General features: G+C 44.3%; 1 protein-coding gene across 1 annotated transcript in view; it reads right to left on the bottom strand.

Annotated features, from left to right (window-relative positions):
- Positions 1-27,455, bottom strand: part of LOC121556210 (ATP-binding cassette sub-family C member 12) — a 109,467-nt gene that overhangs the window by 78,645 nt on the left and 3,367 nt on the right. The window contains 7 exon segments of the mRNA XM_045217549.1: positions 6,504-6,529; positions 7,418-7,478; positions 7,480-7,589; positions 19,147-19,383; positions 19,483-19,630; positions 21,014-21,160; positions 23,638-23,807. Coding sequence (XP_045073484.1) covers positions 6,504-6,529; positions 7,418-7,478; positions 7,480-7,589; positions 19,147-19,383; positions 19,483-19,630; positions 21,014-21,160; positions 23,638-23,807 — 899 coding nt within the window.

The following is a 27,455-nucleotide window of genomic DNA, read 5'->3' as shown; positions in this document are numbered from 1 at the left end:
CTACAGACAACACAACAACATACTGGTCAGTCTGGCCATGGTAAACTACAGACAACACAACAACATACTGGTCAGTCTGGCCATGGTAAACTACAGACAACACAACAACATACTGGTCAGTCTGGCCATGGTAAACTACAGACAACACAACAACATACTGGTCAGTCTGGCCATGGTAAACTACAGACAACACAACAACATACTGGTCAGTCTGGCCATGGTAAACTACAGACAACACAACAACATACTGGTCAGTCTGGCCATGGCAAACTACAGACAACACAACAACATACTGGTCAGTCTGGCCATGGTAAACTACAGACAACACAACAACATACTGGTCAGTCTGGCCATGGCAAACTACAGACAACACAACAACATACTGGTCAGTCTGGCCATGGTAAACTACAGACAACACAACAACATACTGGTCAGTCTGGCCATGGTAAACTACAGACAACACAACAACATACTGGTCAGTCTGGCCATGCTAAACTACAGACAACACAACAACATACTGGTCAGTCTGGCCATGGTAAACTACAGACAACACAACAACATACTGGTCAGTCTGGCCATGGTAAACTACAGACAACACAACAACATACTGGTCAGTCTGGCCATGGTAAACTACAGACAACACAACAACATACTGGTCAGTCTGGCCATGGTAAACTACAGACAACACAACAACATACTGGTCAGTCTGGCCATGGTAAACTACAGACAACACAACAACATACTGGTCAGTCTGGCCATGGTAAACTACAGACAACACAACAACATACTGGTCAGTCTGGCCATGGTAAACTACAGACAACACAACAACATACTGGTCAGTCTGGCCATGGTAAACTACAGACAACACAACAACATACTGGTCAGTCTGGCCATGGTAAACTACAGACAACACAACAACATACTGGTCAGTCTGGCCATGGTAAACTACAGACAACACAACAACATACTGGTCAGTCTGGCCATGGCAAACTACAGACAACACAACAACATACTGGTCAGTCTGGCCATGGTAAACTACAGACAACACAACAACATACTGGTCAGTCTGGCCATGGTAAACTACAGACAACACAACAACATACTGGTCAGTCTGGCCATGGTAAACTACAGACAACACAACAACATACTGGTCAGTCTGGCCATGGTAAACTACAGACAACACAACAACATACTGGTCAGTCTGGCCATGGCTAAACTACAGACAACACAACAACATACTGGTCAGTCTGGCCATGGTAAACTACAGACAACACAACAACATACTGGTCAGTCTGGCCATGGCAAACTACAGACAACACAACAACATACTGGTCAGTCTGGCCATGCTAAACTACAGACAACACAACAACATACTGGTCAGTCTGGCCATGGTAAACTACAGACAACACAACAACATACTGGTCAGTCTGGCCATGCTAAACTACAGACAACACAACAACATACTGGTCAGTCTGGCCATGGTAAACTACAGACAACACAACAACATACTGGTCAGTCTGGCCATGGTAAACTACAGACAACACAACAACATACTGGTCAGTCTGGCCATGGTAAACTACAGACAACACAACAACATACTGGTCAGTCTGGCCATGGTAAACTACAGACAACACAACAACATACTGGTCAGTCTGGCCATGGCAAACTACAGACAACACAACAACATACTGGTCAGTCTGGCCATGGTAAACTACAGACAACACAACAACATACTGGTCAGTCTGGCCATGGTAAACTACAGACAACACAACAACATACTGGTCAGTCTGGCCATGGTAAACTACAGACAACACAACAACATACTGGTCAGTCTGGCCATGGTAAACTACAGACAACACAACAACATACTGGTCAGTCTGGCCATGGTAAACTACAGACAACACAACAACATACTGGTCAGTCTGGCCATGGCAAACTACAGACAACACAACAACATACTGGTCAGTCTGGCCATGGCAAACTACAGACAACACAACAACATACTGGTCAGTCTGGCCATGGTAAACTACAGACAACACAACAACATACTGGTCAGTCTGGCCATGGTAAACTACAGACAACACAACAACATACTGGTCAGTCTGGCCATGGTAAACTACAGACAACACAACAACATACTGGTCAGTCTGGCCATGGTAAACTACAGACAACACAACAACATACTGGTCAGTCTGGCCATGGTAAACTACAGACAACACAACAACATACTGGTCAGTCTGGCCATGGTAAACTACAGACAACACAACAACATACTGGTCAGTCTGGCCATGGTAAACTACAGACAACACAACAACATACTGGTCAGTCTGGCCATGGTAAACTACAGACAACACAACAACATACTGGTCAGTCTGGCCATGGTAAACTACAGACAACACAACAACATACTGGTCAGTCTGGCCATGGTAAACTACAGACAACACAACAACATACTGGTCAGTCTGGCCATGGTAAACTACAGACAACACAACAACATACTGGTCAGTCTGGCCATGGTAAACTACAGACAACACAACAACATACTGGTCAGTCTGGCCATGGTAAACTACAGACAACACAACAACATACTGGTCAGTCTGGCCATGGTAAACTACAGACAACACAACAACATACTGGTCAGTCTGGCCATGGCAAACTACAGACAACACAACAACATACTGGTCAGTCTGGCCATGGCAAACTACAGACAACACAACAACATACTGGTCAGTCTGGCCATGGTAAACTACAGACAACACAACAACATACTGGTCAGTCTGGCCATGGTAAACTACAGACAACACAACAACATACTGGTCAGTCTGGCCATGGTAAACTACAGACAACACAACAACATACTGGTCAGTCTGGCCATGCTAAACTACAGACAACACAACAACATACTGGTCAGTCTGGCCATGGTAAACTACAGACAACACAACAACATACTGGTCAGTCTGGCCATGGTAAACTACAGACAACACAACAACATACTGGTCAGTCTGGCCATGGCTAAACTACAGACAACACAACAACATACTGGTCAGTCTGGCCATGGTAAACTACAGACAACACAACAACATACTGGTCAGTCTGGCCATGGCTAAACTACAGACAACACAACAACATACTGGTCAGTCTGGCCATGGTAAACTACAGACAACACAACAACATACTGGTCAGTCTGGCCATGGTAAACTACAGACAACACAACAACATACTGGTCAGTCTGGCCATGGCAAACTACAGACAACACAACAACATACTGGTCAGTCTGGCCATGGTAAACTACAGACAACACAACAACATACTGGTCAGTCTGGCCATGGCAAACTACAGACAACACAACAACATACTGGTCAGTCTGGCCATGGTAAACTACAGACAACACAACAACATACTGGTCAGTCTGGCCATGCTAAACTACAGACAACACAACAACATACTGGTCAGTCTGGCCATGGTAAACTACAGACAACACAACAACATACTGGTCAGTCTGGCCATGCTAAACTACAGACAACACAACAACATACTGGTCAGTCTGGCCATGGTAAACTACAGACAACACAACAACATACTGGTCAGTCTGGCCATGGTAAACTACAGACAACACAACAACATACTGGTCAGTCTGGCCATGCTAAACTACAGACAACACAACAACATACTGGTCAGTCTGGCCATGCTAAACTACAGACAACACAACAACATACTGGTCAGTCTGGCCATGGTAAACTACAGACAACACAACAACATACTGGTCAGTCTGGCCATGGTAAACTACAGACAACACAACAACATACTGGTCAGTCTGGCCATGGTAAACTACAGACAACACAACAACATACTGGTCAGTCTGGCCATGGTAAACTACAGACAACACAACAACATACTGGTCAGTCTGGCCATGGTAAACTACAGACAACACAACAACATACTGGTCAGTCTGGCCATGGTAAACTACAGACAACACAACAACATACTGGTCAGTCTGGCCATGGTAAACTACAGACAACACAACAACATACTGGTCAGTCTGGCCATGGTAAACTACAGACAACACAACAACATACTGGTCAGTCTGGCCATGGTAAACTACAGACAACACAACAACATACTGGTCAGTCTGGCCATGGCAAACTACAGACAACACAACAACATACTGGTCAGTCTGGCCATGGTAAACCACAGACAACACAACAACATACTGGTCAGTCTGGCCATGGTAAACTACAGACAACACAACAACATACTGGTCAGTCTGGCCATGGTAAACTACAGACAACACAACAACATACTGGTCAGTCTGGCCATGCGTAAACTACAGACAACACAACAACATACTGGTCAGTCTGGCCATGGTAAACTACAGACAACACAACAACATACTGGTCAGTCTGGCCATGGTAAACTACAGACAACACAACAACATACTGGTCAGTCTGGCCATGGTAAACTACAGACAACACAACAACATACTGGTCAGTCTGGCCATGGTAAACTACAGACAACACAACAACATACTGGTCAGTCTGGCCATGGCAAACTACAGACAACACAACAACATACTGGTCAGTCTGGCCATGGTAAACTACAGACAACACAACAACATACTGGTCAGTCTGGCCATGGCAAACTACAGACAACACAACAACATACTGGTCAGTCTGGCCATGGTAAACTACAGACAACACAACAACATACTGGTCAGTCTGGCCATGGTAAACTACAGACAACACAACAACATACTGGTCAGTCTGGCCATGGTAAACTACAGACAACACAACAACATACTGGTCAGTCTGGCCATGGTAAACTACAGACAACACAACAACATACTGGTCAGTCTGGCCATGGTAAACTACAGACAACACAACAACATACTGGTCAGTCTGGCCATGGTAAACTACAGACAACACAACAACATACTGGTCAGTCTGGCCATGGTAAACTACAGACAACACAACAACATACTGGTCAGTCTGGCCATGGTAAACTACAGACAACACAACAACATACTGGTCAGTCTGGCCATGGTAAACTACAGACAACACAACAACATACTGGTCAGTCTGGCCATGGTAAACTACAGACAACACAACAACATACTGGTCAGTCTGGCCATGGTAAACTACAGACAACACAACAACATACTGGTCAGTCTGGCCATGGTAAACTACAGACAACACAACAACATACTGGTCAGTCTGGCCATGGTAAACTACAGACAACACAACAACATACTGGTCAGTCTGGCCATGGCAAACTACAGACAACACAACAACATACTGGTCAGTCTGGCCATGCTAAACTACAGACAACACAACAACATACTGGTCAGTCTGGCCATGGTAAACTACAGACAACACAACAACATACTGGTCAGTCTGGCCATGCTAAACTACAGACAACACAACAACATACTGGTCAGTCTGGCCATGGCAAACTACAGACAACACAACAACATACTGGTCAGTCTGGCCATGCTAAACTACAGACAACACAACAACATACTGGTCAGTCTGGCCATGGCAAACTACAGACAACACAACAACATACTGGTCAGTCTGGCCATGGTAAACTACAGACAACACAACAACATACTGGTCAGTCTGGCCATGGTAAACTACAGACAACACAACAACATACTGGTCAGTCTGGCCATGGCAAACTACAGACAACACAACAACATACTGGTCAGTCTGGCCATGGTAAACTACAGACAACACAACAACATACTGGTCAGTCTGGCCATGGTAAACTACAGACAACACAACAACATACTGGTCAGTCTGGCCATGGCAAACTACAGACAACACAACAACATACTGGTCAGTCTGGCCATGGCAAACTACAGACAACACAACAACATACTGGTCAGTCTGGCCATGGTAAACTACAGACAACACAACAACATACTGGTCAGTCTGGCCATGGTAAACTACAGACAACACAACAACATACTGGTCAGTCTGGCCATGGCAAACTACAGACAACACAACAACATACTGGTCAGTCTGGCCATGGCAAACTACAGACAACACAACAACATACTGGTCAGTCTGGCCATGCTAAACTACAGACAACACAACAACATACTGGTCAGTCTGGCCATGGTAAACTACAGACAACACAACAACATACTGGTCAGTCTGGCCATGCTAAACTACAGACAACACAACAACATACTGGTCAGTCTGGCCATGGTAAACTACAGACAACACAACAACATACTGGTCAGTCTGGCCATGGCAAACTACAGACAACACAACAACATACTGGTCAGTCTGGCCATGCTAAACTACAGACAACACAACCACATACTGGTCAGTCTGGCCATGGCAAACTACAGACAACACAACAACATACTGGTCAGTCTGGCCATGGCAAACTACAGACAACACAACAACATACTGGTCAGTCTGGCCATGCTAAACTACAGACAACACAACAACATACTGGTCAGTCTGGCCATGCTAAACTACAGACAACACAACAACATACTGGTCAGTCTGGCCATGGCAAACTACAGACAACACAACAACAACAACAGCAGTCAGCCTGGAGAAGAGTGAAGTGAGGAGGAGAGTGAGGTTTGAGGGTCAGGGTTAGTACCTGTATGGGGATGAATATGAGGTAGACAGAGACTCCTATGAGGGTCAGGGTTAGTACCTGTATGGGGATGAATATGAGGTAGACAGAGACTCCTATGAGGGTCAGGGTTAGTACCTGTATGGGGATGAATATGAGGTAGACAGAGACTCCTATGAGGGTCAGGGTTAGTAGCTGTATGGGGATGAATATGAGGTAGACAGAGACTCCTATGAGGGCCAGGGTTAGTACCTGTATGGGGATGAATATGAGGTAGACAGAGACTCCTATGAGGGTCAGGGTTAGTACCTGTATGGGGATGAATATGAGGTAGACAGAGACTCCTATGAGGGTCAGGGTTAGTACCTGTATGGGGATGAATATGAGGTAGACAGAGACTCCTATGAGGGTCAGGGTTAGTACCTGTATGGGGATGAATATGAGGTAGACAGAGACTCCTATGAGGGTCAGGGTTAGTAGCTGTATGGGGATGAATATGAGGTAGACAGAGACTCCTATGAGGGCCAGGGTTAGTACCTGTATGGGGATGAATATGAGGTAGACAGAGACTCCTATGAGGGTCAGGGTTAGTACCTGTATGGGGATGAATATGAGGTAGACAGAGACTCCTATGAGGGTCAGGGTTAGTACCTGTATGGGGATGAATATGAGGTAGACAGAGACTCCTATGAGGGTCAGGGTTAGTAGCTGTATGGGGATGAATATGAGGTAGACAGAGACTCCTATGAGGGTCAGGGTTAGTACCTGGATGGGGATGAATATGAGGTAGACAGAGACTCCTATGAGGGCCAGGGTTTAGTACCTGGATGGGGATGAATATGAGGTAGACAGAGACTCCGATGAGGGCGGTGTATCCCAGGGTAGCAGGCGTAGACGATGCAGACAGTCAGCAGCACGGGGATACACAGCAGAAAGGTACCAAACACCACCGCCTCAAACATCCTGTGGCTATCACTGGTCAGCACGTTGATCATCTGGAGAGAGAGAGAGAGAGAGAGAGGGGGGAGAAAGAGGAGAGAGAGAGAGAGAGAGAGAGAGAGAGAGAGAGAGGGGGAGAAAGAGAGGAGAGGAGAGAGAGGGGGAGAGAGAGAGTGAAAGAGAGCGAGAGAAAGAGAGAGAGAGAGAGAGAGAGAGAGAGAGAGAGAGAGAGTATGTTTGGTCCAGGGACACTGTAGATTATGGTACAAAACATATTACAGTTGATTCTAATATAGATATGAAAACAGACCATATTTGGAAGAGATTGAGTTATGCCAGTGTACTGTCAAATCAGGATCAGGAAGTAAAATCAGGATCGGTGCAGGTAACTACTGTCCATATAATTGGCAACGTTATATCTACTGTACATGTTCTGTATCACTTAATACTGGATGAACACATCAGAAGCAGAACACGTTGACACTTTTAACTCCCTAAACAGAACCCATTTGACTCTAAAAACCTCTTTGAAACCAAACAAGAATAGCCGCCCACTTTACCATGCTGCCAACCTCTTCCCAGCTTTTCTCTGCGTCTGAAAGGTGTTGCTCGGCAACAAAGCCTGTACTTTTAATTTCAGCCAACCGAGGTAGTCACGAATGCGGTAATACGTTTAAAAGTCCCACCAACGCTTCAGTATAAACGTCCATTTTCATCTTACCGGCTTGGCACCAGTGATTTATATATACACTAGATGACTGACAGGGGTGCTGTGTTGAAGCCACTGTGCCTCCATCTTTAATATTTTGGAAGCTATAGGAATGTATTTATTAAAGTTGAACTGACAGCATTTTAGCAACATTGAATCTTATTAAAATCTGTTCATACACACCCCCAGGAAGAATGACACTTTTTGTCTGACAAGCAAGCACTTAAATGTGGTCATTTTAAAGTTTTCATAAATTCTTAGAATGTTTGGGAATTATGTATATTAAGGCATTTGTGAAAACTCTGTAGCAATATAGAGTGGGAAAGCGGTCGTGCGTTTGGACAATTAATAGACACTGCAGCAAATAAAACCCAATAAAAACATATTTCTCGTCCAGGACCGGAGTCTACACAGACCGGCCAATCAGAGCTACAGTAGGCCTTTATGCAAACAAGCCATTTGCACACAGGCCTGCCATCATTCACTTTGAACTGGACTGTGTGTTTACAGGCAGTTGCAACAGTGCGACTTTAGATCATTAGAACGCATTCGCCAAAAGCTACAAAATAAACCTGAATGGATTTCTGCAAATATGTAAATACCACGGGAGTCCTCTTACATTTGAGAACTTTACAGTCCTATTGATCAAACAACCATGACAAGGTAGGCTCTCTCTCCCTCAGTTATGCACATCAACAACAACTAGATCAACAACTAATGCTAGCCAGAGAAAGAGGAGCTAAAATCTAACGAAGGAGCATTAGATAGACCCTCTCAAAACTTTTTCAGCTAGTTGGCCGTCAAAATTGCACTGATAAACAAAGGGGAATACTAGCCTGCTCGTCCTTCTGCAGCTTGCCTGCCAATGCATGCTTGTCCCAACCAAGCACCCAAAGCTAACTGGCTAGAGTTGGCTAGCTTGCTAGCTACAGTGGGGAAAAAAAGTATTTAGTCAGCCACCAATTGTGCAAGTTCTCCCACTTAAAAAGATGAGAGAGGCCTGTAATTTTCATCATAGGTACACGTCAACTATGACAGACAAAATGAGGAAAAAAAATCCAAAAAATCACATTGTAGGATTTTTTATGAATTTATTTGCAAATTATGGTGGAAAATAAGTATTTGGTCAATAACAAAAGTTTCTCAATTCTTTGTTATATACCCTTTGTTGGCAATGACACAGGTCAAACGTTTTCTGTAAGTCTTCACAAGGTTTTCACACACTGTTGCTGGTATTTTGGCCCATTCCTCCATGCAGATCTCCTCTAGAGCAGTGATGTTTTGGGGCTGTCGCTGGGCAACACGGACTTTCAACTCCCTCCAAAGATTTTCTATGGGGTTGAGATCTGGAGACTGGCTAGGCCACTCCAGGACCTTGAAATGCTTCTTACGAAGCCACTCCTTCGTTGCCCGGGCGGTGTGTTTGGGATCATTGTCATGCTGAAAGACCCAGCCACGTTTCATCTTCAATGCCCTTGCTGATGGAAGGAGGTTTTCACTCAAAATCTCACGATACATGGCCCCATTCATTCTTTCCTTTACACAGATCAGTCGTCCTGGTCCCTTTGCAGAAAAACAGCCCCAAGCATGATGTTTCCACCCCCATGCTTCACAGTAGGTATGGTGTTCTTTGGATGCAACTCAGCATTCTTTGTCCTCCAAAAACGACGAGTTTAGTTTTTACCAAAAAGTTCTATTTTGGTTTCATCTGACCATATGACATTCTCCCAATCCTCTTCTGGATCATCCAAATGCACTCTAGCAAACTTCAGACGCGCCTGGACATGTACTGGCTTAAGCAGGAGGACACTCTGGCACTGCAGGATTTGAGTCCCTGGCGGCGTAGTGTGTTACTGATAGTAGGCTTTGTTACTTTGGTCCCAGCTCTCTGCAGGTCATTCACTAGGTCCCCCGTGTGGTTCTGGGATTTTGCTCACCCGTTCTTGTGATCATTTTGACCCCACGGGTGAGATCTTGCGTGGAGCCCCAGATCGAGGGAGATTATCAGTGGTCTTGTATGTCTTCCATTTCCTAATAATTGCTCCCACAGTTGATTTCTTCAAACCAAGCTGCTTACCTATTGCAGATTCAGTCTTCCCAGCCTGGTGCAGGTCTACAATTTTGTTTCTGGTGTCCTTTGACAGGTCTTTGGTCTTGGCCATAGTGGAGTTTGGAGTGTGACTGTTTGAGGTTGTGGACAGATGTCTTTTATACTGATAACAAGTTCAAACAGGTGCCATTAATACAGGTAACGAGTGGAGTACAGAGGAGCCTCTTAAAGAAGAAGTTACAGGTCTGTGAGAGCCAGAAATCTTGCTTGTTTGTAGGTGACCAAATACTTATTTTCCACCATAATTTGCAAATAAATTCATTAAAAATCCTAAAATGTGATTTTCTGGATTTTTTCTTCTCAATTTGTCTGTCATAGTTGACGTGTACCTATGATGAAAATTACAGGCCTCTCTCATCTTTTTAAGTGGGAGAACTTGCACAATTGGTGGCTGACTAAATACTTTTTCCCCCCACTGTATCTACTTCCAGACACAAATGAGAGAACACCTCACTGACCATTTTACTCAACTTAGCAGACCTGGTTAGGCTGTTTACATGTTATCTAGAGCGTTCGTGACTACATTTTACTTTCTTTGCCTACGTTTACTGACACCGGTCATATTCAGCGGATGTTGGCGCATTCGTAAATTCATCAGTTATTCTGCGCTCTGGCACACTGAAACCGGAGTAGATAGATAGCCAGAGTACATTTGCTAACTGTCCTTGAAGTTCTTGCTAGCTAACCAAATGACACCTGCATCTCTAGCTGTGTATAGCCACCGATAAATGATATGAGGGGAAAAAGTCAGTCACTCACCCACTCCTCCAATGACATGACGTCCACCTAAAAGCTAGCTATCTAGCTAACGTTAGGCTCCGTGTTTTTAGCTTGCTACATAAATAGATCCGCTAGCCTATTAGCCACATTATGACTGACTTGTGATCTTTGCCCTTGCTAGTTTGATTGTATTGTCATTCCCAGCCTTAGTTTCTTTCGTCCATTTTGGTACAAAATATTGAGCCATTGAAACGGAAACAGTGCATCCCGAACGGAGGCAGCAAACATTGTATCAGACCAGCTGTGATTTACAACCTGATAGCAATATTTCTTGGACTAGCAAGAAATGTATTGGTGAATTATATGAATCATGCCATGAATTGCATCAATCTATTCTGCCAACAATGCCTTAGTGTACGTCATGGAATGTTGAGGCAAATATAACCTATTTTTAAAACCTCTTATGAAGTTGTTTTTTTAGCATAAACTGGGAATTTGATATTTATTTTTTAGTCTGTTTCATATCTGCAAAGTAGTTAAAACGCTGTCCGTTCCACTTTAATGTCTACATTTGTTTTTGCCACATTTATTCTATTACAGACATCTTAACGCACACTTTTAAATTATATTATGTGAGCTTAACATTACTATATATATATATATATATATATATATATATATAGTAATGTTAAGCTCACATAATATGATTTTTAACCAAAAAACCCATCCGTTTAAAAATGTATTTAGGATATGTCAATCTAACAAGCCAATGTTTTTGCTTTCTAGACAATGTTTTGGCTCGTTGCTAGCTTGTTAGCTAGCTATACAGCTGGCTAGCCAGCTCATAAAATTACCAGAACATATAATTTAGTATCTGACAACAATTTGAGTTTAACTGTAGCCAACTTTTTATTCGCCATAACAGGAAAATTAACACATTTTTTCAGCACCGAGCAAATTTCAGGTCTGCTGAGTGCAAACTTGAACATTGTGAAAATTCTGTAAAACTTCCAGCGCGTGTTTACTGTGAACACTGAGGCTGTTTACTGTGAACACGGAGGCTGTTTACTGTGAACACTGAGGCTGTTTACTGTGAACACTGAGGCTGTTTACTGTGAACACTGAGGCTGTTTACTGTGAACACTGAGGCTGTTTACTGTGAACACTGAGGCTGTTTACTGTGAACACTGAGGCTGTTTACTGTGAACACGGAGGCTGTTTACTGTGAACACTGAGGCTGTTTACTGTGAACACGGAGGCTGTTTACTGTGAACACGGAGGCTGTTTACTGTGAACACGGAGGCTGTTTACTGTGAACACTGAGGCTGTTTACTGTGAACACTGAGGCTGTTTACTGTGAACACGGAGGCTGTTTACTGTGAACACTGAGGCTGTTTACTGTGAACACGGAGGCTGTTTACTGTGAACACGGAGGCTGTTTACTGTGAACACGGAGGCTGTTTACTGTGAACACTGAGGCTGTTTACTGTGAACACGGAGGCTGTTTACTGTGAACACGGAGGGCTGTTTACTGTGAACACGGAGGCTGTTTACTGTGAACACGGAGGCTGTTTACTGTGAACACTGAGGCTGTTTACTGTGAACACTGAGGCTGTTTACTGTGAACACGGAGGCTGTTTACTGTGAACACGGAGGCTGTTTACTGTGAACACTGAGGCTGTTTACTGTGAACACGGAGGCTGTTTACTGTGAACACTGAGGCTGTTTACTGTGAACACGGAGGCTGTTTACTGTGAACACGGAGGCTGTTTACTGTGAACACGGAGGCTGTTTACTGTGAACACTGAGACTGTTTACTGTGAACACGGAGGCTGTTTACTGTGAACACGGAGGCTGTTTACTGTGAACACTGAGGCTGTTTACTGTGAACACGGAGGCTGTTTACTGTGAACACTGAGGCTGTTTACTGTGAACACTGAGGCTGTTTACTGTGAACACGGAGGCTGTTTACTGTGAACACGGAGGCTGTTTACTGTGAACACTGAGGCTGTTTACTGTGAACACTGAGGCTGTTTACTGTGAACACTGAGGCTGTTTACTGTGAACACTGAGGCTGTTTACTGTGAACACGGAGGCTGTTTACTGTGAACACGGAGGCTGTTTACTGTGAACACGGAGGCTGTTTACTGTGAACACGGAGGCTGTACCCACTGTAAGTTACAGTTTTAACAGTGGCCCAGTAGGCTACTGTGGCTATTTGATCATAATGTAGGCCTACCAGAGTGGCCTACCATCAAAAACAATGGAGAAAATGCATCCCATAACATTTTAACATGGAAATAGCTGTTCTATCGTTGAGTCTACAGAAGCAGCCAATGTGTGGTGTTCAATGTAGGGCTACACTTTGGAAAAAAACATGCAGGGCTTGACATTAACCTGTTTATCCACTGGTCCTTCAGACAAGGAGGTGACTGAAAATGTTGTGTTTGATGCAAAAAATGCATTATTATTCCCATACCAGTTACTGAGAATCAAACAAATTATGCTAAGCTCTGCATATTGGCTACTTATCTCATTCAAGCCTGGCTCAAAATACAACACTGCCCCTTTAAGACAAAAAAAAGCTCTTTACCTGACTCGCTTTTAGGTTTTGTGCTCTTGTAGGAAGCAATCACTCCTCTATTGCTGACTACAAATGATCTATAACTGGGCTAATAACTCACTAACTAACAAAGGATATGAACAAATGATCTATAACTTGGCTACATGCAGCTCACTAACTAGCAAAGGATATGAACAGATGATCTATAACTGGGCTAATAACTCACTAACTAACAAAGGATATGAACTAACTGTGCTCACGTTCTACATCCTCTTATGATCTCAAAACAAGCTCATCCAGCTTGAAGTAATGGCACAGATTCATTTACATTTAACATTTAAGTCATTTAGCAGACGCTCTTATCCAGAGCGACTTACAAATTCATATATGGCAATGGTCTATTTGCATATAGGCAGGGTTGGGGAGTAACGGATTACATGGACATTACATGTAATCCGTTACATGTAATGGATTACAAAAAACTGTAACTATAATCCGTTATGTTACCAGCAAAACTATTGTAATCAGATTACTGATACTTTTGAAAAAGTAGATAATTACTTCTAGGATGACTTTCAAATTTAGCGTTTGTTTTCTTCCATGACCAAGCAGTTGCCTGTTTTCTAATTACCTTCCTAACCATCAGTCATTAACCCGAAAACGTGCTACTTTCCCGCCTGAGTAACACACACGGTCACAGAAGAACAAGGTATGACGCGCCAACGCAGTGCATTACCCTAACCCTAACCCAACACAGTGCATTACCCTAACCCTAACCCAACACAGTGCATTACCCTAACCCTAACCCAACGCGGTGCATTACCCTAACCCTGACAAAACGCAGTGCATTACCCAAACCCTAACCCAACGCGGTGCATTACCCTAACCCTAACCCAGCGCAGTGCATTACCCTAACCCTAACCCAACACGGTGCATTACCCTAACCCTAACCCAACGCAGTGCATTACCCAAACCCTAACCCAACGCAGTGCATTACCCTAACCCTAACCCAACGCAGTGCATTACCCTAACCCTAACCCGACGCAGTGCATTACCCTAACCCTAACCCAACGCGGTGCATTACCCTAACCCCCAACGCAGTGCATTACCCTGACCCTAACCCAGTGCAGTGCATTACCCTAGCCCTAACCCGACGCAGTGCATTACCCTAACCCTAACCCGGCGCGGTGCATTACCCTAACCCTAACCCGACGCAGTGCATTACCCTAACCCTAACCCAACGCAGTGCATTACCCTAACCCTAACCCGACGCAGTGCATTACCCTAACCCTAACCCAACGCAGTGCATTACCCTAACCCTAACCCAACGCGGTGCATTACCCTAACCCAACGCGGTGCATTACCCTAACCCTAACCCAACGCAGTGCATTACCCTAACCCTAACCCAACGCAGTGCATTACCCTAACCCTAACCCAACGCAGTGCATTACCCTAACCCTAACCCGACGCAGTGCATTACCCTAACCCTAACCCAACGCAGTGCATTACCCTAACCCTAACCCAACGCGGTGCATTACTCTAACCCAACGCGGTGCATTACCCTAACCCTAACCCAACGCTGTGCATTACCCTAACCCTAACCCAACGCGGTGCATTACCCTAACCCTAACCCGACGCAGTGCATTACCCTAACTCTAACCCAACGCAGTGCATTACCCTAACCTGACCCTACGCGGTGCATTACCCTAACCCAACGCTGTGCATTACCCTGACCCAACGCAGTGCATTACCCTAACCCTAACCCAACGCAGTGCATTCCCTAACCCTAACCCAACGCAGTCCATTACCCTAACCCTAACCCAGCGCAGTGCATTACCCTAACCCTAACCCAGTGCAGTGCATTACCCTAACCCTAACCCGACGCAGTGCATTACCCTAACCCTAACCCAACGCAGTGCATTACCCTAACCCTAACCCAACGCAGTGCATTACCCTAACCCTAACCCGGCGGTGCATTACCCTAACCCTAACCCGACGCAGTGCATTACCCTAACCCTAACCCAACGCAGTGCATTACCCTAACCCTAACCCAACGCGGTGCATTACCCTAACCCTAACCCAACGCAGTGCATTACCCTAACCCCAACGCAGTGCATTACCCTAACCCTAACCCAACGGTGCATTACCCTAACCCTAACCCAACGCAGTGCATTACCCTAACCCTAACCCAACGCGGTGCATTACCCTGACCCTAACCCAGCGCAGTGCATTATCCAACGCGGTGCATTACTCTAACCCTAACCCAACGCAGTGCATTACCCTAGCCCTAACCCAACGCTGTGCATTACCCTAACCCTAACCCAACGCTGTGCATTACCCTAACCCTAACCCAACGCGGTGCATTACCCCTAACTCTAACCCAACGCGGTGCATTACCCTAACCCTACGCAGTGCATTACCCTAACCCAACGCTGTGCATTACCCTAACCCAACGCAGAGCATTACCCTAACCCAACGCGGTGCATTACCCTAACCCTAACCCAACGCAGTGCATTACCCTAACCCTAACCCAACGCAGTGCATTACCCTAACCCTAACCCAACGCGGTGCATTACCCTAACCCTAACCCAACGCAGTGCATTACCCTAACCCTAACCCAACGCAGTGCATTACCCTAACCCTAACCCGATGCAGTGCATTACCCTACCCTAACCCAACGCGGTGCATTACCCTAACCCTAACCCAACGCAGTGCATTACCCTAACCCTAACCCAACGTGGTGCATTACCTAACCCTAACCCAACGCAGTGCATTACCCTAACCCTGACCCAACGCAGTGCATTACCCTAACCCTGACCCAACGCAGTGCATTACCCTAACCCTAACCCAACGCGGTGCATTACCCTAACCCTAACCCAACGCAGTGCATTACCCTAACCCTAACCCAACGCGGTGCATTACCCTAACCCTAACCCGACGCGGTGCATTACCCTAACCCTAACCCAACGCAGTGCATTACCCTAACCCTAACCCAACGCAGTGCATTACCCTAACCCTAACCCTGCGCAGTGCATTACCCTAACCCAACGCTGTGCATTACCCTAACCCTACGCAGTGCATTACCCTAACCCTAACCCAACGCAGTGCATTACCCTAACCCTAACCCAACGCGGTGCATTACCCTAACCCTAACCCAACGCGGTGCATTACCCTAACCCTAACCCAACGCGGTGCATTACCCTAACCCTAACCCAACGCAGTGCATTACCCTAACCCTAACCCTAATTCTAGACAGGTTACTAGTAACGGATTACATTTAAAAAGTAACCTTCCCAACCCTGCATATAGGCCTACAGCAGCTCTGATTGGTTAAGCAGCACCGGTCTGTATAGAGTACGGTCTGAGTCCTGCTTGTCAATGCAATAGAATCCTACTCCGATCCTACAACAAAATCTCTTGCATAGTTTGTTTTGTTTCGGTATGTTGCATTGAACGTAGTTAATATTGCATTGATTCGATCACAATTGCCACAGTTGCGGGAAACGTTGATAGTGTTAACTAACAGGGAAAACTCTAGAAAGTGTGAAGTTATATCTCGTGCTTATCTCCGTGGGCTGATATTTGTTCGGCGTGGCGGGCTGATATTTCTTCTGCGTGGCGGGCTGATATTTCTTCTGCGTGGCGGGCTGATATTTCTTCTGCGTGGCGGGCTGATATTTATTCTGCGTGGCGCTGAATATCTGCTTATTCTCCGGCTGATATTCTGCGGGCGGCTGATATTTCTTCTGCATGATACTTCTTCTATTTCTTCTGCATTTCTCCTTTGCCAAGATCATCCATCCACCTAACAGGTGTGGCATATCAAGAAGCTGCTTAAACAGCATCATTATTACACAGGTGCAACTTGTGCTGGGGACAATAAAAGGCCACTCTAAAATGTGCAGTTTTGTCACACAACACAATGCCACAGATGTCTCAAGTTTTGAGGGAGTGTGCAATTGGCATGCTGACTGCAGGAATGTCCAACAGAGCTGTTGAATCTTAATTTCTCTACCATAAGCTGCCTCCAACGTCATTTTAGAGAATTTGGCAGTACATCCAACCGGCCTCACAACCGCTGACCAAGTGTAACCCCAGGACCTCCACATCCGGCTTCTTCACCTGCGGGATCGTCTGAGGAGGGGGAGGGGGCATGCTGAGGAGTATTTCTGTCTGTAATAAAGGCCTTTTTTGGGGGAAAAACTCATTCTGATTGGCTGGGCCTGGCTCCCCAGTGGGTGGACCTGGCTCCCAAGTAGGTGGGCCTCCTATGTCCACCCATGGCTGAGCCACTGCCCAGTCATGTGAAATCCATAGATTAGTGCAGGGTTCTTCAATTCCGGTCCTGGAGGGCCGAAACACCTCTGTTTTTCATCCTCTCCTTCTAATCAGGGGCTAATTCAGACCTGGGACACCAGGTGAGTGCAATTAACTACCAGGTAGAAATAAAAAAACAGAAGTGTTTCGGCCCTCCAGGACCGGAATTGAAGAACCCTGGATTAGGGCCTAATTTATTTTTATTTACTGCTATTAGCCCATACAAACGCATTGAATAACAGATTCACTACATGGAACAACAGATAGTCCCCCCCAAAAAAAAATATCTGAGAGATATAAGAAAGACCAGAAAACTTTATTTATTTATGATTTTTTTCTACATGTATTTAACCCCTTATTTTTGGCACTAAACAGTCTCCATATATATTTCCATTACATTTTTCAACTGGTCCCGGGGGACCTTCAGACTAGTGTTGCGAGGCCTGTGGACATCCTAGAGCAAAACAACCGACATGTACAGTACGTGTTCGTGAGAGTCTCACCTTTCCACAGAGGGGTCATATCAGTGTGTAGCCCAAACCGTTCGGACGCTACAGACAGAAGTTGGCAGATCGGCTTTAACCGACTTCAGACGAGTTCCAAGATGCTTGTGGGGGTCGTAGAGCAAAACGGAGAACACCATCGAGTCTCATCTTTCCATAGAGGGGTCATACAGACAGTTTTGTGAGAAGACCGATTTTCGGGATGTCTCATGGTCTGACAAACACCGCTCTAGCTCTGTCACCTTTCACCGCAGATGCGGAGGTGCGACATCAGCGGATGCGGTGGATTTAGATGTAGATGCAGCCCATGCTAAAAAACATTTCTCTAGCTTAAACAAACATAATTTTGGGGGGGATTTTTTATAATGCTAATTAGATTTCCACCGGACATCAACTCTAGAGGGTTAACGTGAAGAAATAAAAGCTAATTCTGTCTGAGGAATTTACAACTTTTCGGTCATGTCATGGTTACCATGAGACTGATCGCAACAACAGGGTCAAAGTTGAATGTCTCTTGCTGCTTGCCGGCTAAGCAATGGTTATATAAAAGTTTGTTTGAAAGTGGATCATATAAAACATTGCCCAGCTATTTTTACAGGCAACATACTGCGAATCCTATGTGAAAGGTTTATGACAGTCCTGAACCCACAGAATGAAAACAAAACATCATGCGGTATCTGTGTGACTGTACCTCTCCCACGGAGATGTTGGCGACGGATCTAAGAGAGATGATCTTCTGGAAGGCGATAGTGGAGAAGGCACTCTTCACCCTGATGGCTGTCCTCAGGCTAACCGCCCACAGTAGAGAGCTGAAGAAGGCTTTAGAGAACTCTGAGATGAACAGAGCCACACACAGACCGACACCATGGACCAGTGTAGATGCCCCAGGGGCCTCTGCATAGTTCAGGATCTCATACACCAGAACCGCCTGAAACATGCACAGATGGTTTAAAATAACGAATCGATTAATGTGTTAAATGAATCCACATCTACGCAGGAAATTAATTTATTTGAATCACCGACTTACTGGTCCAATAAATACAGAAAGCGTGAACAGGATGGAGATGAGGAACGCCACTAGTAATCTAGTCCTTTGGAAACGCATGAAGACCCGACCTAAAGAAGCGTTCTGTTTTCCCACCTTGGCCACCTCGTCCTCCCAAAGCCTCTCAAACCTGCAGAGGAACAAGTCAAAGAAATTATGTCTTTTGTCACACAGAACTCAGAGCTCAAAACAAAAGCACAGGGTGACAGGGCCAATAAAAATGATTTTATGATCTATTTTTGACAGCTTTAATAAACTTTTTACAGTTTACTTCCTCATTTGTGGCCAAGGTGATGCGATACATCACATGTTTGTGATGAGTAACCCTGCCTGAAACCTGAAGATTTGAGTAAGCTCTTACAGATGACACCAAGGCTGGCTTTAACTCAGTGGGCTAACTGTCTTTAGCCATGCAAACAACCTGGGTTCGATACCCAGTCCATTACACATTCATTGTCATAGTCACTTTTCCCATTGACAGATATGTCCAAGGCTTTAGTTCAGTGGGCTAACAAGATTCAAAACCCGGTTGGTTATAGATTCATGGTGCAAGTCCCACATTCATAATGAGTCCCACCTTTTCCCATTGACAGACCATGCCTAGGCATTAGCTCAGCGCGCTAACTTGGGCTAACATTCATAGTCCCACCTTTTCCCATTGACAGACCATGCCTAGGCATTAGCTCAGCGCGCTAACTTGGGCTAACATTCATAGTCCCACCTTTTCCCATTGACAGACCATGCCTAGGCATTAGCTCAGCGCGCTAACCTGGGCTAACATTCATAGTCCCACCTTTTCCCATTGACAGACCATGCCTAGGCATTAGCTCAGCGCGCTAACTTGGGCTAACATTCATAGTCCCACCTTTTTCCCCATTGACAGACCATGCCTAGGCATTAGCTCAGCGCGCTAACTTGGGCTAACATTCATAGTCCCACCTTTTCCCATTGACAGACCATGCCTAGGCATTAGCTCAGCGCGCTAACTTGGGCTAACATTCATAGTCCCACCTTTTCCCATTGACAGACCATGCCTAGGCATTAGCTCAGCGCGCTAACCTTGGGCTAACATTCACAGTCCCACCTTTTCCCATTGACAGACCATGCCTAGGCATTAGCTCAGTCGCTAACTTGGGCTAACATTCACAGTCCCACCTTTTCCCATTGACAGACCATGCCTAGGCATTAGCTCAGCGCGCTAACTTGGGCTAACATTCACAGTCCCACCTTTTCCCATTGACAGACCATGCCTAGGCATTAGCTCAGCGCGCTAACTTGGGCTAACATTCACAGTCCCACCTTTTCCCATTGACAGACCATGCCTAGGCATTAGCTCAGCGCTAACTTGGGCTAACATTCACAGTCCCACCTTTTCCCATTGACAGACCATGCCTAGGCATTAGCTCAGCGCGCTAACCTGGGCTAACATTCATAGTCCCACCTTTTCCCATTGACAGACCATGCCTAGGCATTAGCTCAGCGCGCTAACTTGGGCTAACATTCACAGTCCCACCTTTTCCCATTGGTGTCGGCCCCATCATGAGAAGACAGCGAGAGGGAGCTCTTGTCCAGTCGGTTCCTGAACAGGCTCCACATCATGGGAGTCATCCAGGCAAACGAGGTGAAGGAGAAGAAGCCTGCATCGTCCATGGGGTTGGACCTGGACAGAGACGGACATCATTCAGAGTCCAACTACATTGTAAACACTGTTCTATGAAAAGCTACTAACCAAAATCTAGTCAGATTGAGTCAGGCAATCCAATCCACAGAGTGTCTAAAACACACCATGCTATACTGAGACGATTCTGACAGGAACACATCTATCATTACAGCTGCAGCACTGTGGGAATCATATGATTTACAGAGCATTTGGTTTCCACTGCATAATGTAATCGATTGATAGGGGTTAAGGTTATTATGGTTTGGGTTATTATGGTTAGGGGTTAGGGTTATTATGGTCAGGGGTTAGGGTTATTATGGTTAGGGGTTAGGGTTATTATGTTAGGGGTTAGGGTTATTATGTTAGGGGTTAGGGTTATTATGGTTAGTGGTTAGGGTTATTATGGTTAGGGGTTAGGGTTATTATGGTTAGGGGTTAGGGTTATTATGGTTAGGGTTATTATGGTTAGGGTTATTATGTTAGGGGTTAGGGTTATTATGGTTAGTGGTTATGGTTATTATGTTAGGGGTTATTATGGTTGAGGGTTATTATGTTAGGGGTTAGGGTTATTATGGTTAGGGGTTAGGGTTATTATGTTAGGGGTTAGGGGTTAGGGTTATTATGGTTAGGGTTATGTTAGGGGTTAGGGTTATTATGTTTAGGGATTAGGGTTATTATGTTTAAGGGTTATTATGTTAGGGGTTAGGGTTATTATGGTTAGGGTTATTATGTTTAGGGATTAGGGGTCAGGGTTATTATGGTTAGGGTTATTATGTTTAGGGTTATTATGTTAGGGGTTAGGGTTATTATGGTTAGTGGTATTATGGTTAGGGGTTAGGGTTATTATGGTTAGGAGTTATTATGGTTGGGAGTTAGGGCTATTATGGTTAGGGTTATTATGTTAGTGGTTGGGGTTATTATGGTTAGGGTTAGGTTATTATGGTTAGGGTTAGGGTTATTATGGTTAGGGATAGGGTTATTATGGTTAGGGGTTAGGGTTATTATGGTTAGGGTTAGGGTTATTATGGTTAGGGATTATGTTAGGGTTAGGGGTTATTATGGTTAGTGGTTAGGGTTATTATGTTAGGGGTTATAATGGTTGAGGGTTATTATGTTAGGGGTTAGGGTTATTATGGTTAGGGGTTAGGGTTAGGTTAGTGTTAGGGTTAGGGTTAGGTTAGGGTTATGTTAGGGTGTATTATGTTAGGGATTAGGGTTATTATGTTTAAGGGTTGTTATGTTAGGGGTTAGGGTTATTATGGTTAGGGTTATTATGTTTAGGGATTAGGGGTTAGGGTTATTATGGTTAGGGTTATTATGTTTAGGGTTAGGGTTATTATGTTAGGGGTTAGGGTTATTATGGTTAGTGGTATTATGGTTAGGGGTTAGGGTTATTATGGTTAGGAGTTATTATGGTTGGGAGTTAGGGCTATTATGGTTAGGGTTATTATGTTAGTGGTTAGGGTTATTATGGTTAGGGGTTAGGGTTATTATGTTAGGGGTTAGGGTTATTATGGTTAGGGGATAGGGTTATTATGGTTAGGGGTTAGGGTTATTATGGTTAGGGGTTAGGGTTATTATGGTTAGGGTTATTATGGTTAGGGTTATTATGTTAGGGGTTAGGGTTATTATGGTTAGTGGTTAGGGTTATTATGTTAGGGGTTATAATGGTTGAGGGTTATTATGTTAGGGTTAGGTTTATGGTTAGGGTTAGGGTTATTATGTTAGGGGTTAGGGGTTAGGGTTATTATGGTTAGGGTTATTATGTTAGGGGTTAGGGTTATTATGTTTAGGGATTAGGTTGTTATGTTTAAGGGTTGTTATGTTAGGGGTTAGGGTTATTATGGTTAGGGTTATTATGTTTAGGGATTAGGGTTAGGTTATTATGGTTAGGTTATTATGTTTAGGTTAGGTTATTATGTTAGGGGTTAGGTATTATGGTTAGTGGTATTATGGTTAGGGTTAGGTTATTATGGTTAGGAGTTATTGGTTAGGAGTTAGGGCTATTATGGTTAGGGGTTATTATGGTTAGGGTGTTATGGTTAGGGTTATTATGGTTAGGGTCATTATGGTTAGGGGTTAAGGGTTATTATGGTTAGGGTTATTTGGTTAGGAGTTAAGGTTATTCTATTTGGTTAGGAGTTATTGGTTAGGGTTATGGTTAGGCGTTATTATGGTTAGGAGTTAGGGCTATTATGATTAGGAGTTATTATGGTTATGGTTAGGGTTATTGTGGTTAGGGTTAGGGTTATTTGGTTAGGGTGTTATGGTTAGGAGTTATTATGGTTAGGGGTTATTATGGTTAGGCGTTATTATGGTTAGGAGTTAGGGCTATTATGATTAGGAGTTATTATGGTTATGTTTAGGGGTTATTATGGTTAGGGGTTAAGGGTTATTATGATTAGGGGTTATTATGGTTAGGGGTTATTATGGTTAGGGGTTAAGGGTAGGGTTACAGGTGTGTAGTTGTGCCTTACTTGTTTGAGAAGCGGAATGGGATCATGTTCTGCAGGCTGGTGTGGTACTTGAGGTGTTTGTTGGGAGGGGGGTCCTCTTCTCTGTAGTCCAGGGACAGTAGACCATCTGGATTCATCTCCATGGCAGCATTAGATTCAGAATTCCATATGATACTCTCACTTATTTTCCTCTGTACATGGAGAAAGGGGGAGAAGGAGAGAGACAATGATAACTAGCCTTTATTTACATCAAATGTACCATCAAAGAGTGTACCGTAACCAAGGAGGGTACATATGTACCAAGCTTCAATGGCAGAATCAAAGTCAACAACAAAAACCACAGGGAAACAAGATGGCAGAGAGAGAGAGAGAGAGAGAGAGAGAGAGAGAGAGAGAGAGAGAGACAGAGACAGAGACAGAGACAGAGACAGAGATTGACTCAAATGGCAAATACATTCAAGAGAATAAACTTTTTCCCAAACACAAAGTGGCTAAACTCTGGTGCCCAAACACTAGGCATGCCCTGGAGCTGCTGTCAGAGGACAGACTAAGGTCCCCCAGCCACATCATAATTCACTCGGGCACAAACGACCTGATGGCCCAGCAGGAAAGGGTGGCCACAGCACTCAAGGGAGTGATTGAAAAAGCTTCTTCCATTTTCCCCAAAGCACCAGTGGTGATCTCCGCCCTGCTACCACGAAAAGACGGTCACACTGCCACCATAGAGCGGCTGAATGCAAGCATCTCCCGGGACTGTGCCTCAGGACCCTGAAGGACGTCACCCTTAACCGCAGCCCCAGCACCTCACACAGGAGCAACAGAGCAACGGACACCCCGCCCAGACCAGCGAGACACCCCTCTCAGACCTGCAAGACCCCCTCCTGAAGGACCTGCATCGAGAGAACCCACGCCAAGAGGACCTACACCCAGACCACAGCATCACCAGCCACACCCCAACCAGCTGAGACCACCCCAAGCAAACCCTGGCCACACCCCTATTTGGCCCCCCATATCAGACCTCTGCCCCTTCTGCCCAACCCCTTCAATGGTAGGCTTGGAGGGGACTCCTATGGTAGGTACACCTATAGCTCATCTCTTGGCAGTAGTACTGTAGACTACTTTATCACTGACCTCAACCCAGAGTCTCTCAGAGCGTTCACAGTCAGTCCACTGACACCCCTATCAGATCACATCAAAATCACAGTCTACTTGAACAGAGCAATACTCAATCATGAGGCATCAAAGCCAAAGGAACTGCACAATATTAAGAAATGCTATAGATGGAAGGAAAGTAGTGTTGAAACCTACCAAAAACAATTGGGCAACAACAAATTCAATCCATTCTAGATAACTTCCTGGACAAAACATTTCACTGTAATAGTGAAGGTGTAAACTTGGCAGTAGAAAACCTAAACAGTATATTTGACCTTTCAGCTTCCCTATCAAATCTAAACATTTCAAGCAGACAACAAGAACAATTGGTTTGATAAAGAATGCAAAAACCTAAGAAAGAAATTGAGGAACCTATCTAACCAAAAACATAGAGCCCCAGAAAACCTGAGCCTTCACTATGGCGAATCACTAAAACAATACAGAAATAAACTAAGGAAAAAGAAGGAACAGCACGTCAGAAATCAGCTCAATGTAATTGAAGAATCCATAGACTCTAATCACTTCTGGGAAAATTGGAAAACACCAAACAAACAAACAACATGAAGAGATATCTATCCAAAATGGAGATGTATGGGTAAACCACTTCTCCAATCTTTTTGGCTCTATAACAAAGAACAAACAGCAAAAACATATACACAATCAATTACAAACCTTATTATCAGCTATTAAAGACTACCAGAACCCACTGGATTCTCCAATTACATTGAATGAACTACAGGATAAAATACAAACCCTCCAACCCAAAAAGGCCTGTGGTGTTGATGGTATCCTACATGAAATGATAAAATATACAGACCACAAATTCCAATTGGCTAAACTCTTTAACATCATCCTTAGCTCTGGCATCTTCCCCAATATTTGGAACCAAGGACTGATCACCCCAATACACAAAAGTGGAGACAAATTTGACCCCAATAACTACCGTGGGATATGCGTCAACAGCAACTTTGGGAAAGTCCTCTACATTATCATTAACAGCAGACTTGTACATTTCCTCAGTGAAAACAATGTACTGAGCAAATGTCAAATTGCTTTTTACCGAATTGCCGTACGACAGAACACGTATTCACCCTATACACCCTAATTGACAAACAAAACAAAACAAAACAAAGGCAAAGTCTTCTCACGCTTTTCACTCAATTTGGCATGAGGGTCTGCTATACAAATTGATATAAAGCGGTGTTGGGGGAAAAATATACAACATTATCAAATCCATGTACACAAACAAGTGTGCAGTTAAAATTGGCAAAAAACACACACATTTCTTTCCACAGGACCGTGGGGTGAGACAGGGATGCAGCTTGAGCCCCACCCTCTTCAACATATATATCAACGGATTGGCGAGGGCACTAGAACAGTCTGCAGCACCCTGCCTCACCCTAATAGAATCTGAAGTCAAATGTCTACTGTTTGCTGATGATCTGGTGCTTCTGTCCCCAACCAAGGAAGGCCTACAGCAGCACAGATTCTGTCAGACCTGGGCCCTGACAGTAAATCTCAGTAAGATAAAAATAATGGTGTTCCAAAAAGGTCCAGTTGCCAGGACCACAAATACAAATTCCATCTAGACACCATTACCCTAGAGCACACCAAAAACTATAAATACCTCGGCCTAAACATCAGCGCCACAGGTAACTTCCACAAAGCTGTGAATGATCTGAGAGACAAGGCAAGAAGGGCCTTCTATGCCATCAAAAGGAACATACAATTTGACATCCCAATTAGGATCTGGCTAAAAATACTTGAATCAGTTATAGAACCCATTGCCCTTTATGGTTGTGAGGTCTGGGGTCCGCTCACCAACCAAGAATTCACAAAATGGGACAAACACCAAATTGAGACTCAGCATGCAGAATTCTGCAAAAATATCCTCAGTGTAAAACTGAGGATATTTGGTCCTCTGTAGTCCGTGGTCCTCTGTAGCTCAGCTGGTAGAGCACCCATACACAAACATATATGCACACATGACTGTAAGTCGCTTTGGATAAAAGCGTCTGCTAAATGGCATATTATATTATTATTATTATAAAACGTAAAACACCAAATAATGCATGCAGAGCAGAATTAGGCGATACCCACTAATGATAAAAATCCAGAAAAGAGCCGTTAAATTCAACAACCACCTAAAAGGAAGCGATTCCCAAACCTTCCATAACAAAGCCATCACCTACAGAGAGATGAACTTGGAGAAGAGACCTGTAAGCTGGTCCTGGGGTTCTGTTCACAAACACAAACAGACTCCACAGAACCCCAGGACAGCAACAGAACACAATTAAAAACCCAACCAAATCATGAGAAGAAAAAATAATTTACCAAAAACGGAGCAAATTGGAATGCTATTTGGCCCTAAACAGAGAGTACACAGTGGCAGAATACCTGACCACTGTGACTGACCCAAAATTAAGGAAAGCTTTGACTATATATACAGTGGGGGAAAAAAGTATTTAGTCAGCCACCAATTGTGCAAGTTCTCCCACTAAAAAAGATGAGAGAGGCCTGTAATTTTCATCATAGGTACACGTCAACTATGACAGACAAATTGAGAAAAAAAATCCAGAAAAATCACATTGTAGGATTTTAATGAATTTATTTGCAAATTATGGTGGAAAATAAGCATTTGGTCACCTACAAACAAGCAAGATTTCTGGCTCTCACAGACCTGTAAC

Source organism: Coregonus clupeaformis, unplaced genomic scaffold, assembly GCF_020615455.1.
Source record: "Coregonus clupeaformis isolate EN_2021a unplaced genomic scaffold, ASM2061545v1 scaf1111, whole genome shotgun sequence".
In the NCBI taxonomy this organism is placed as follows: Eukaryota; Metazoa; Chordata; class Actinopteri; order Salmoniformes; family Salmonidae; genus Coregonus; species Coregonus clupeaformis.
Note: the sequence above shows the minus strand (reverse complement) of the source record. Positions and strands in the feature narration are given on the sequence as shown.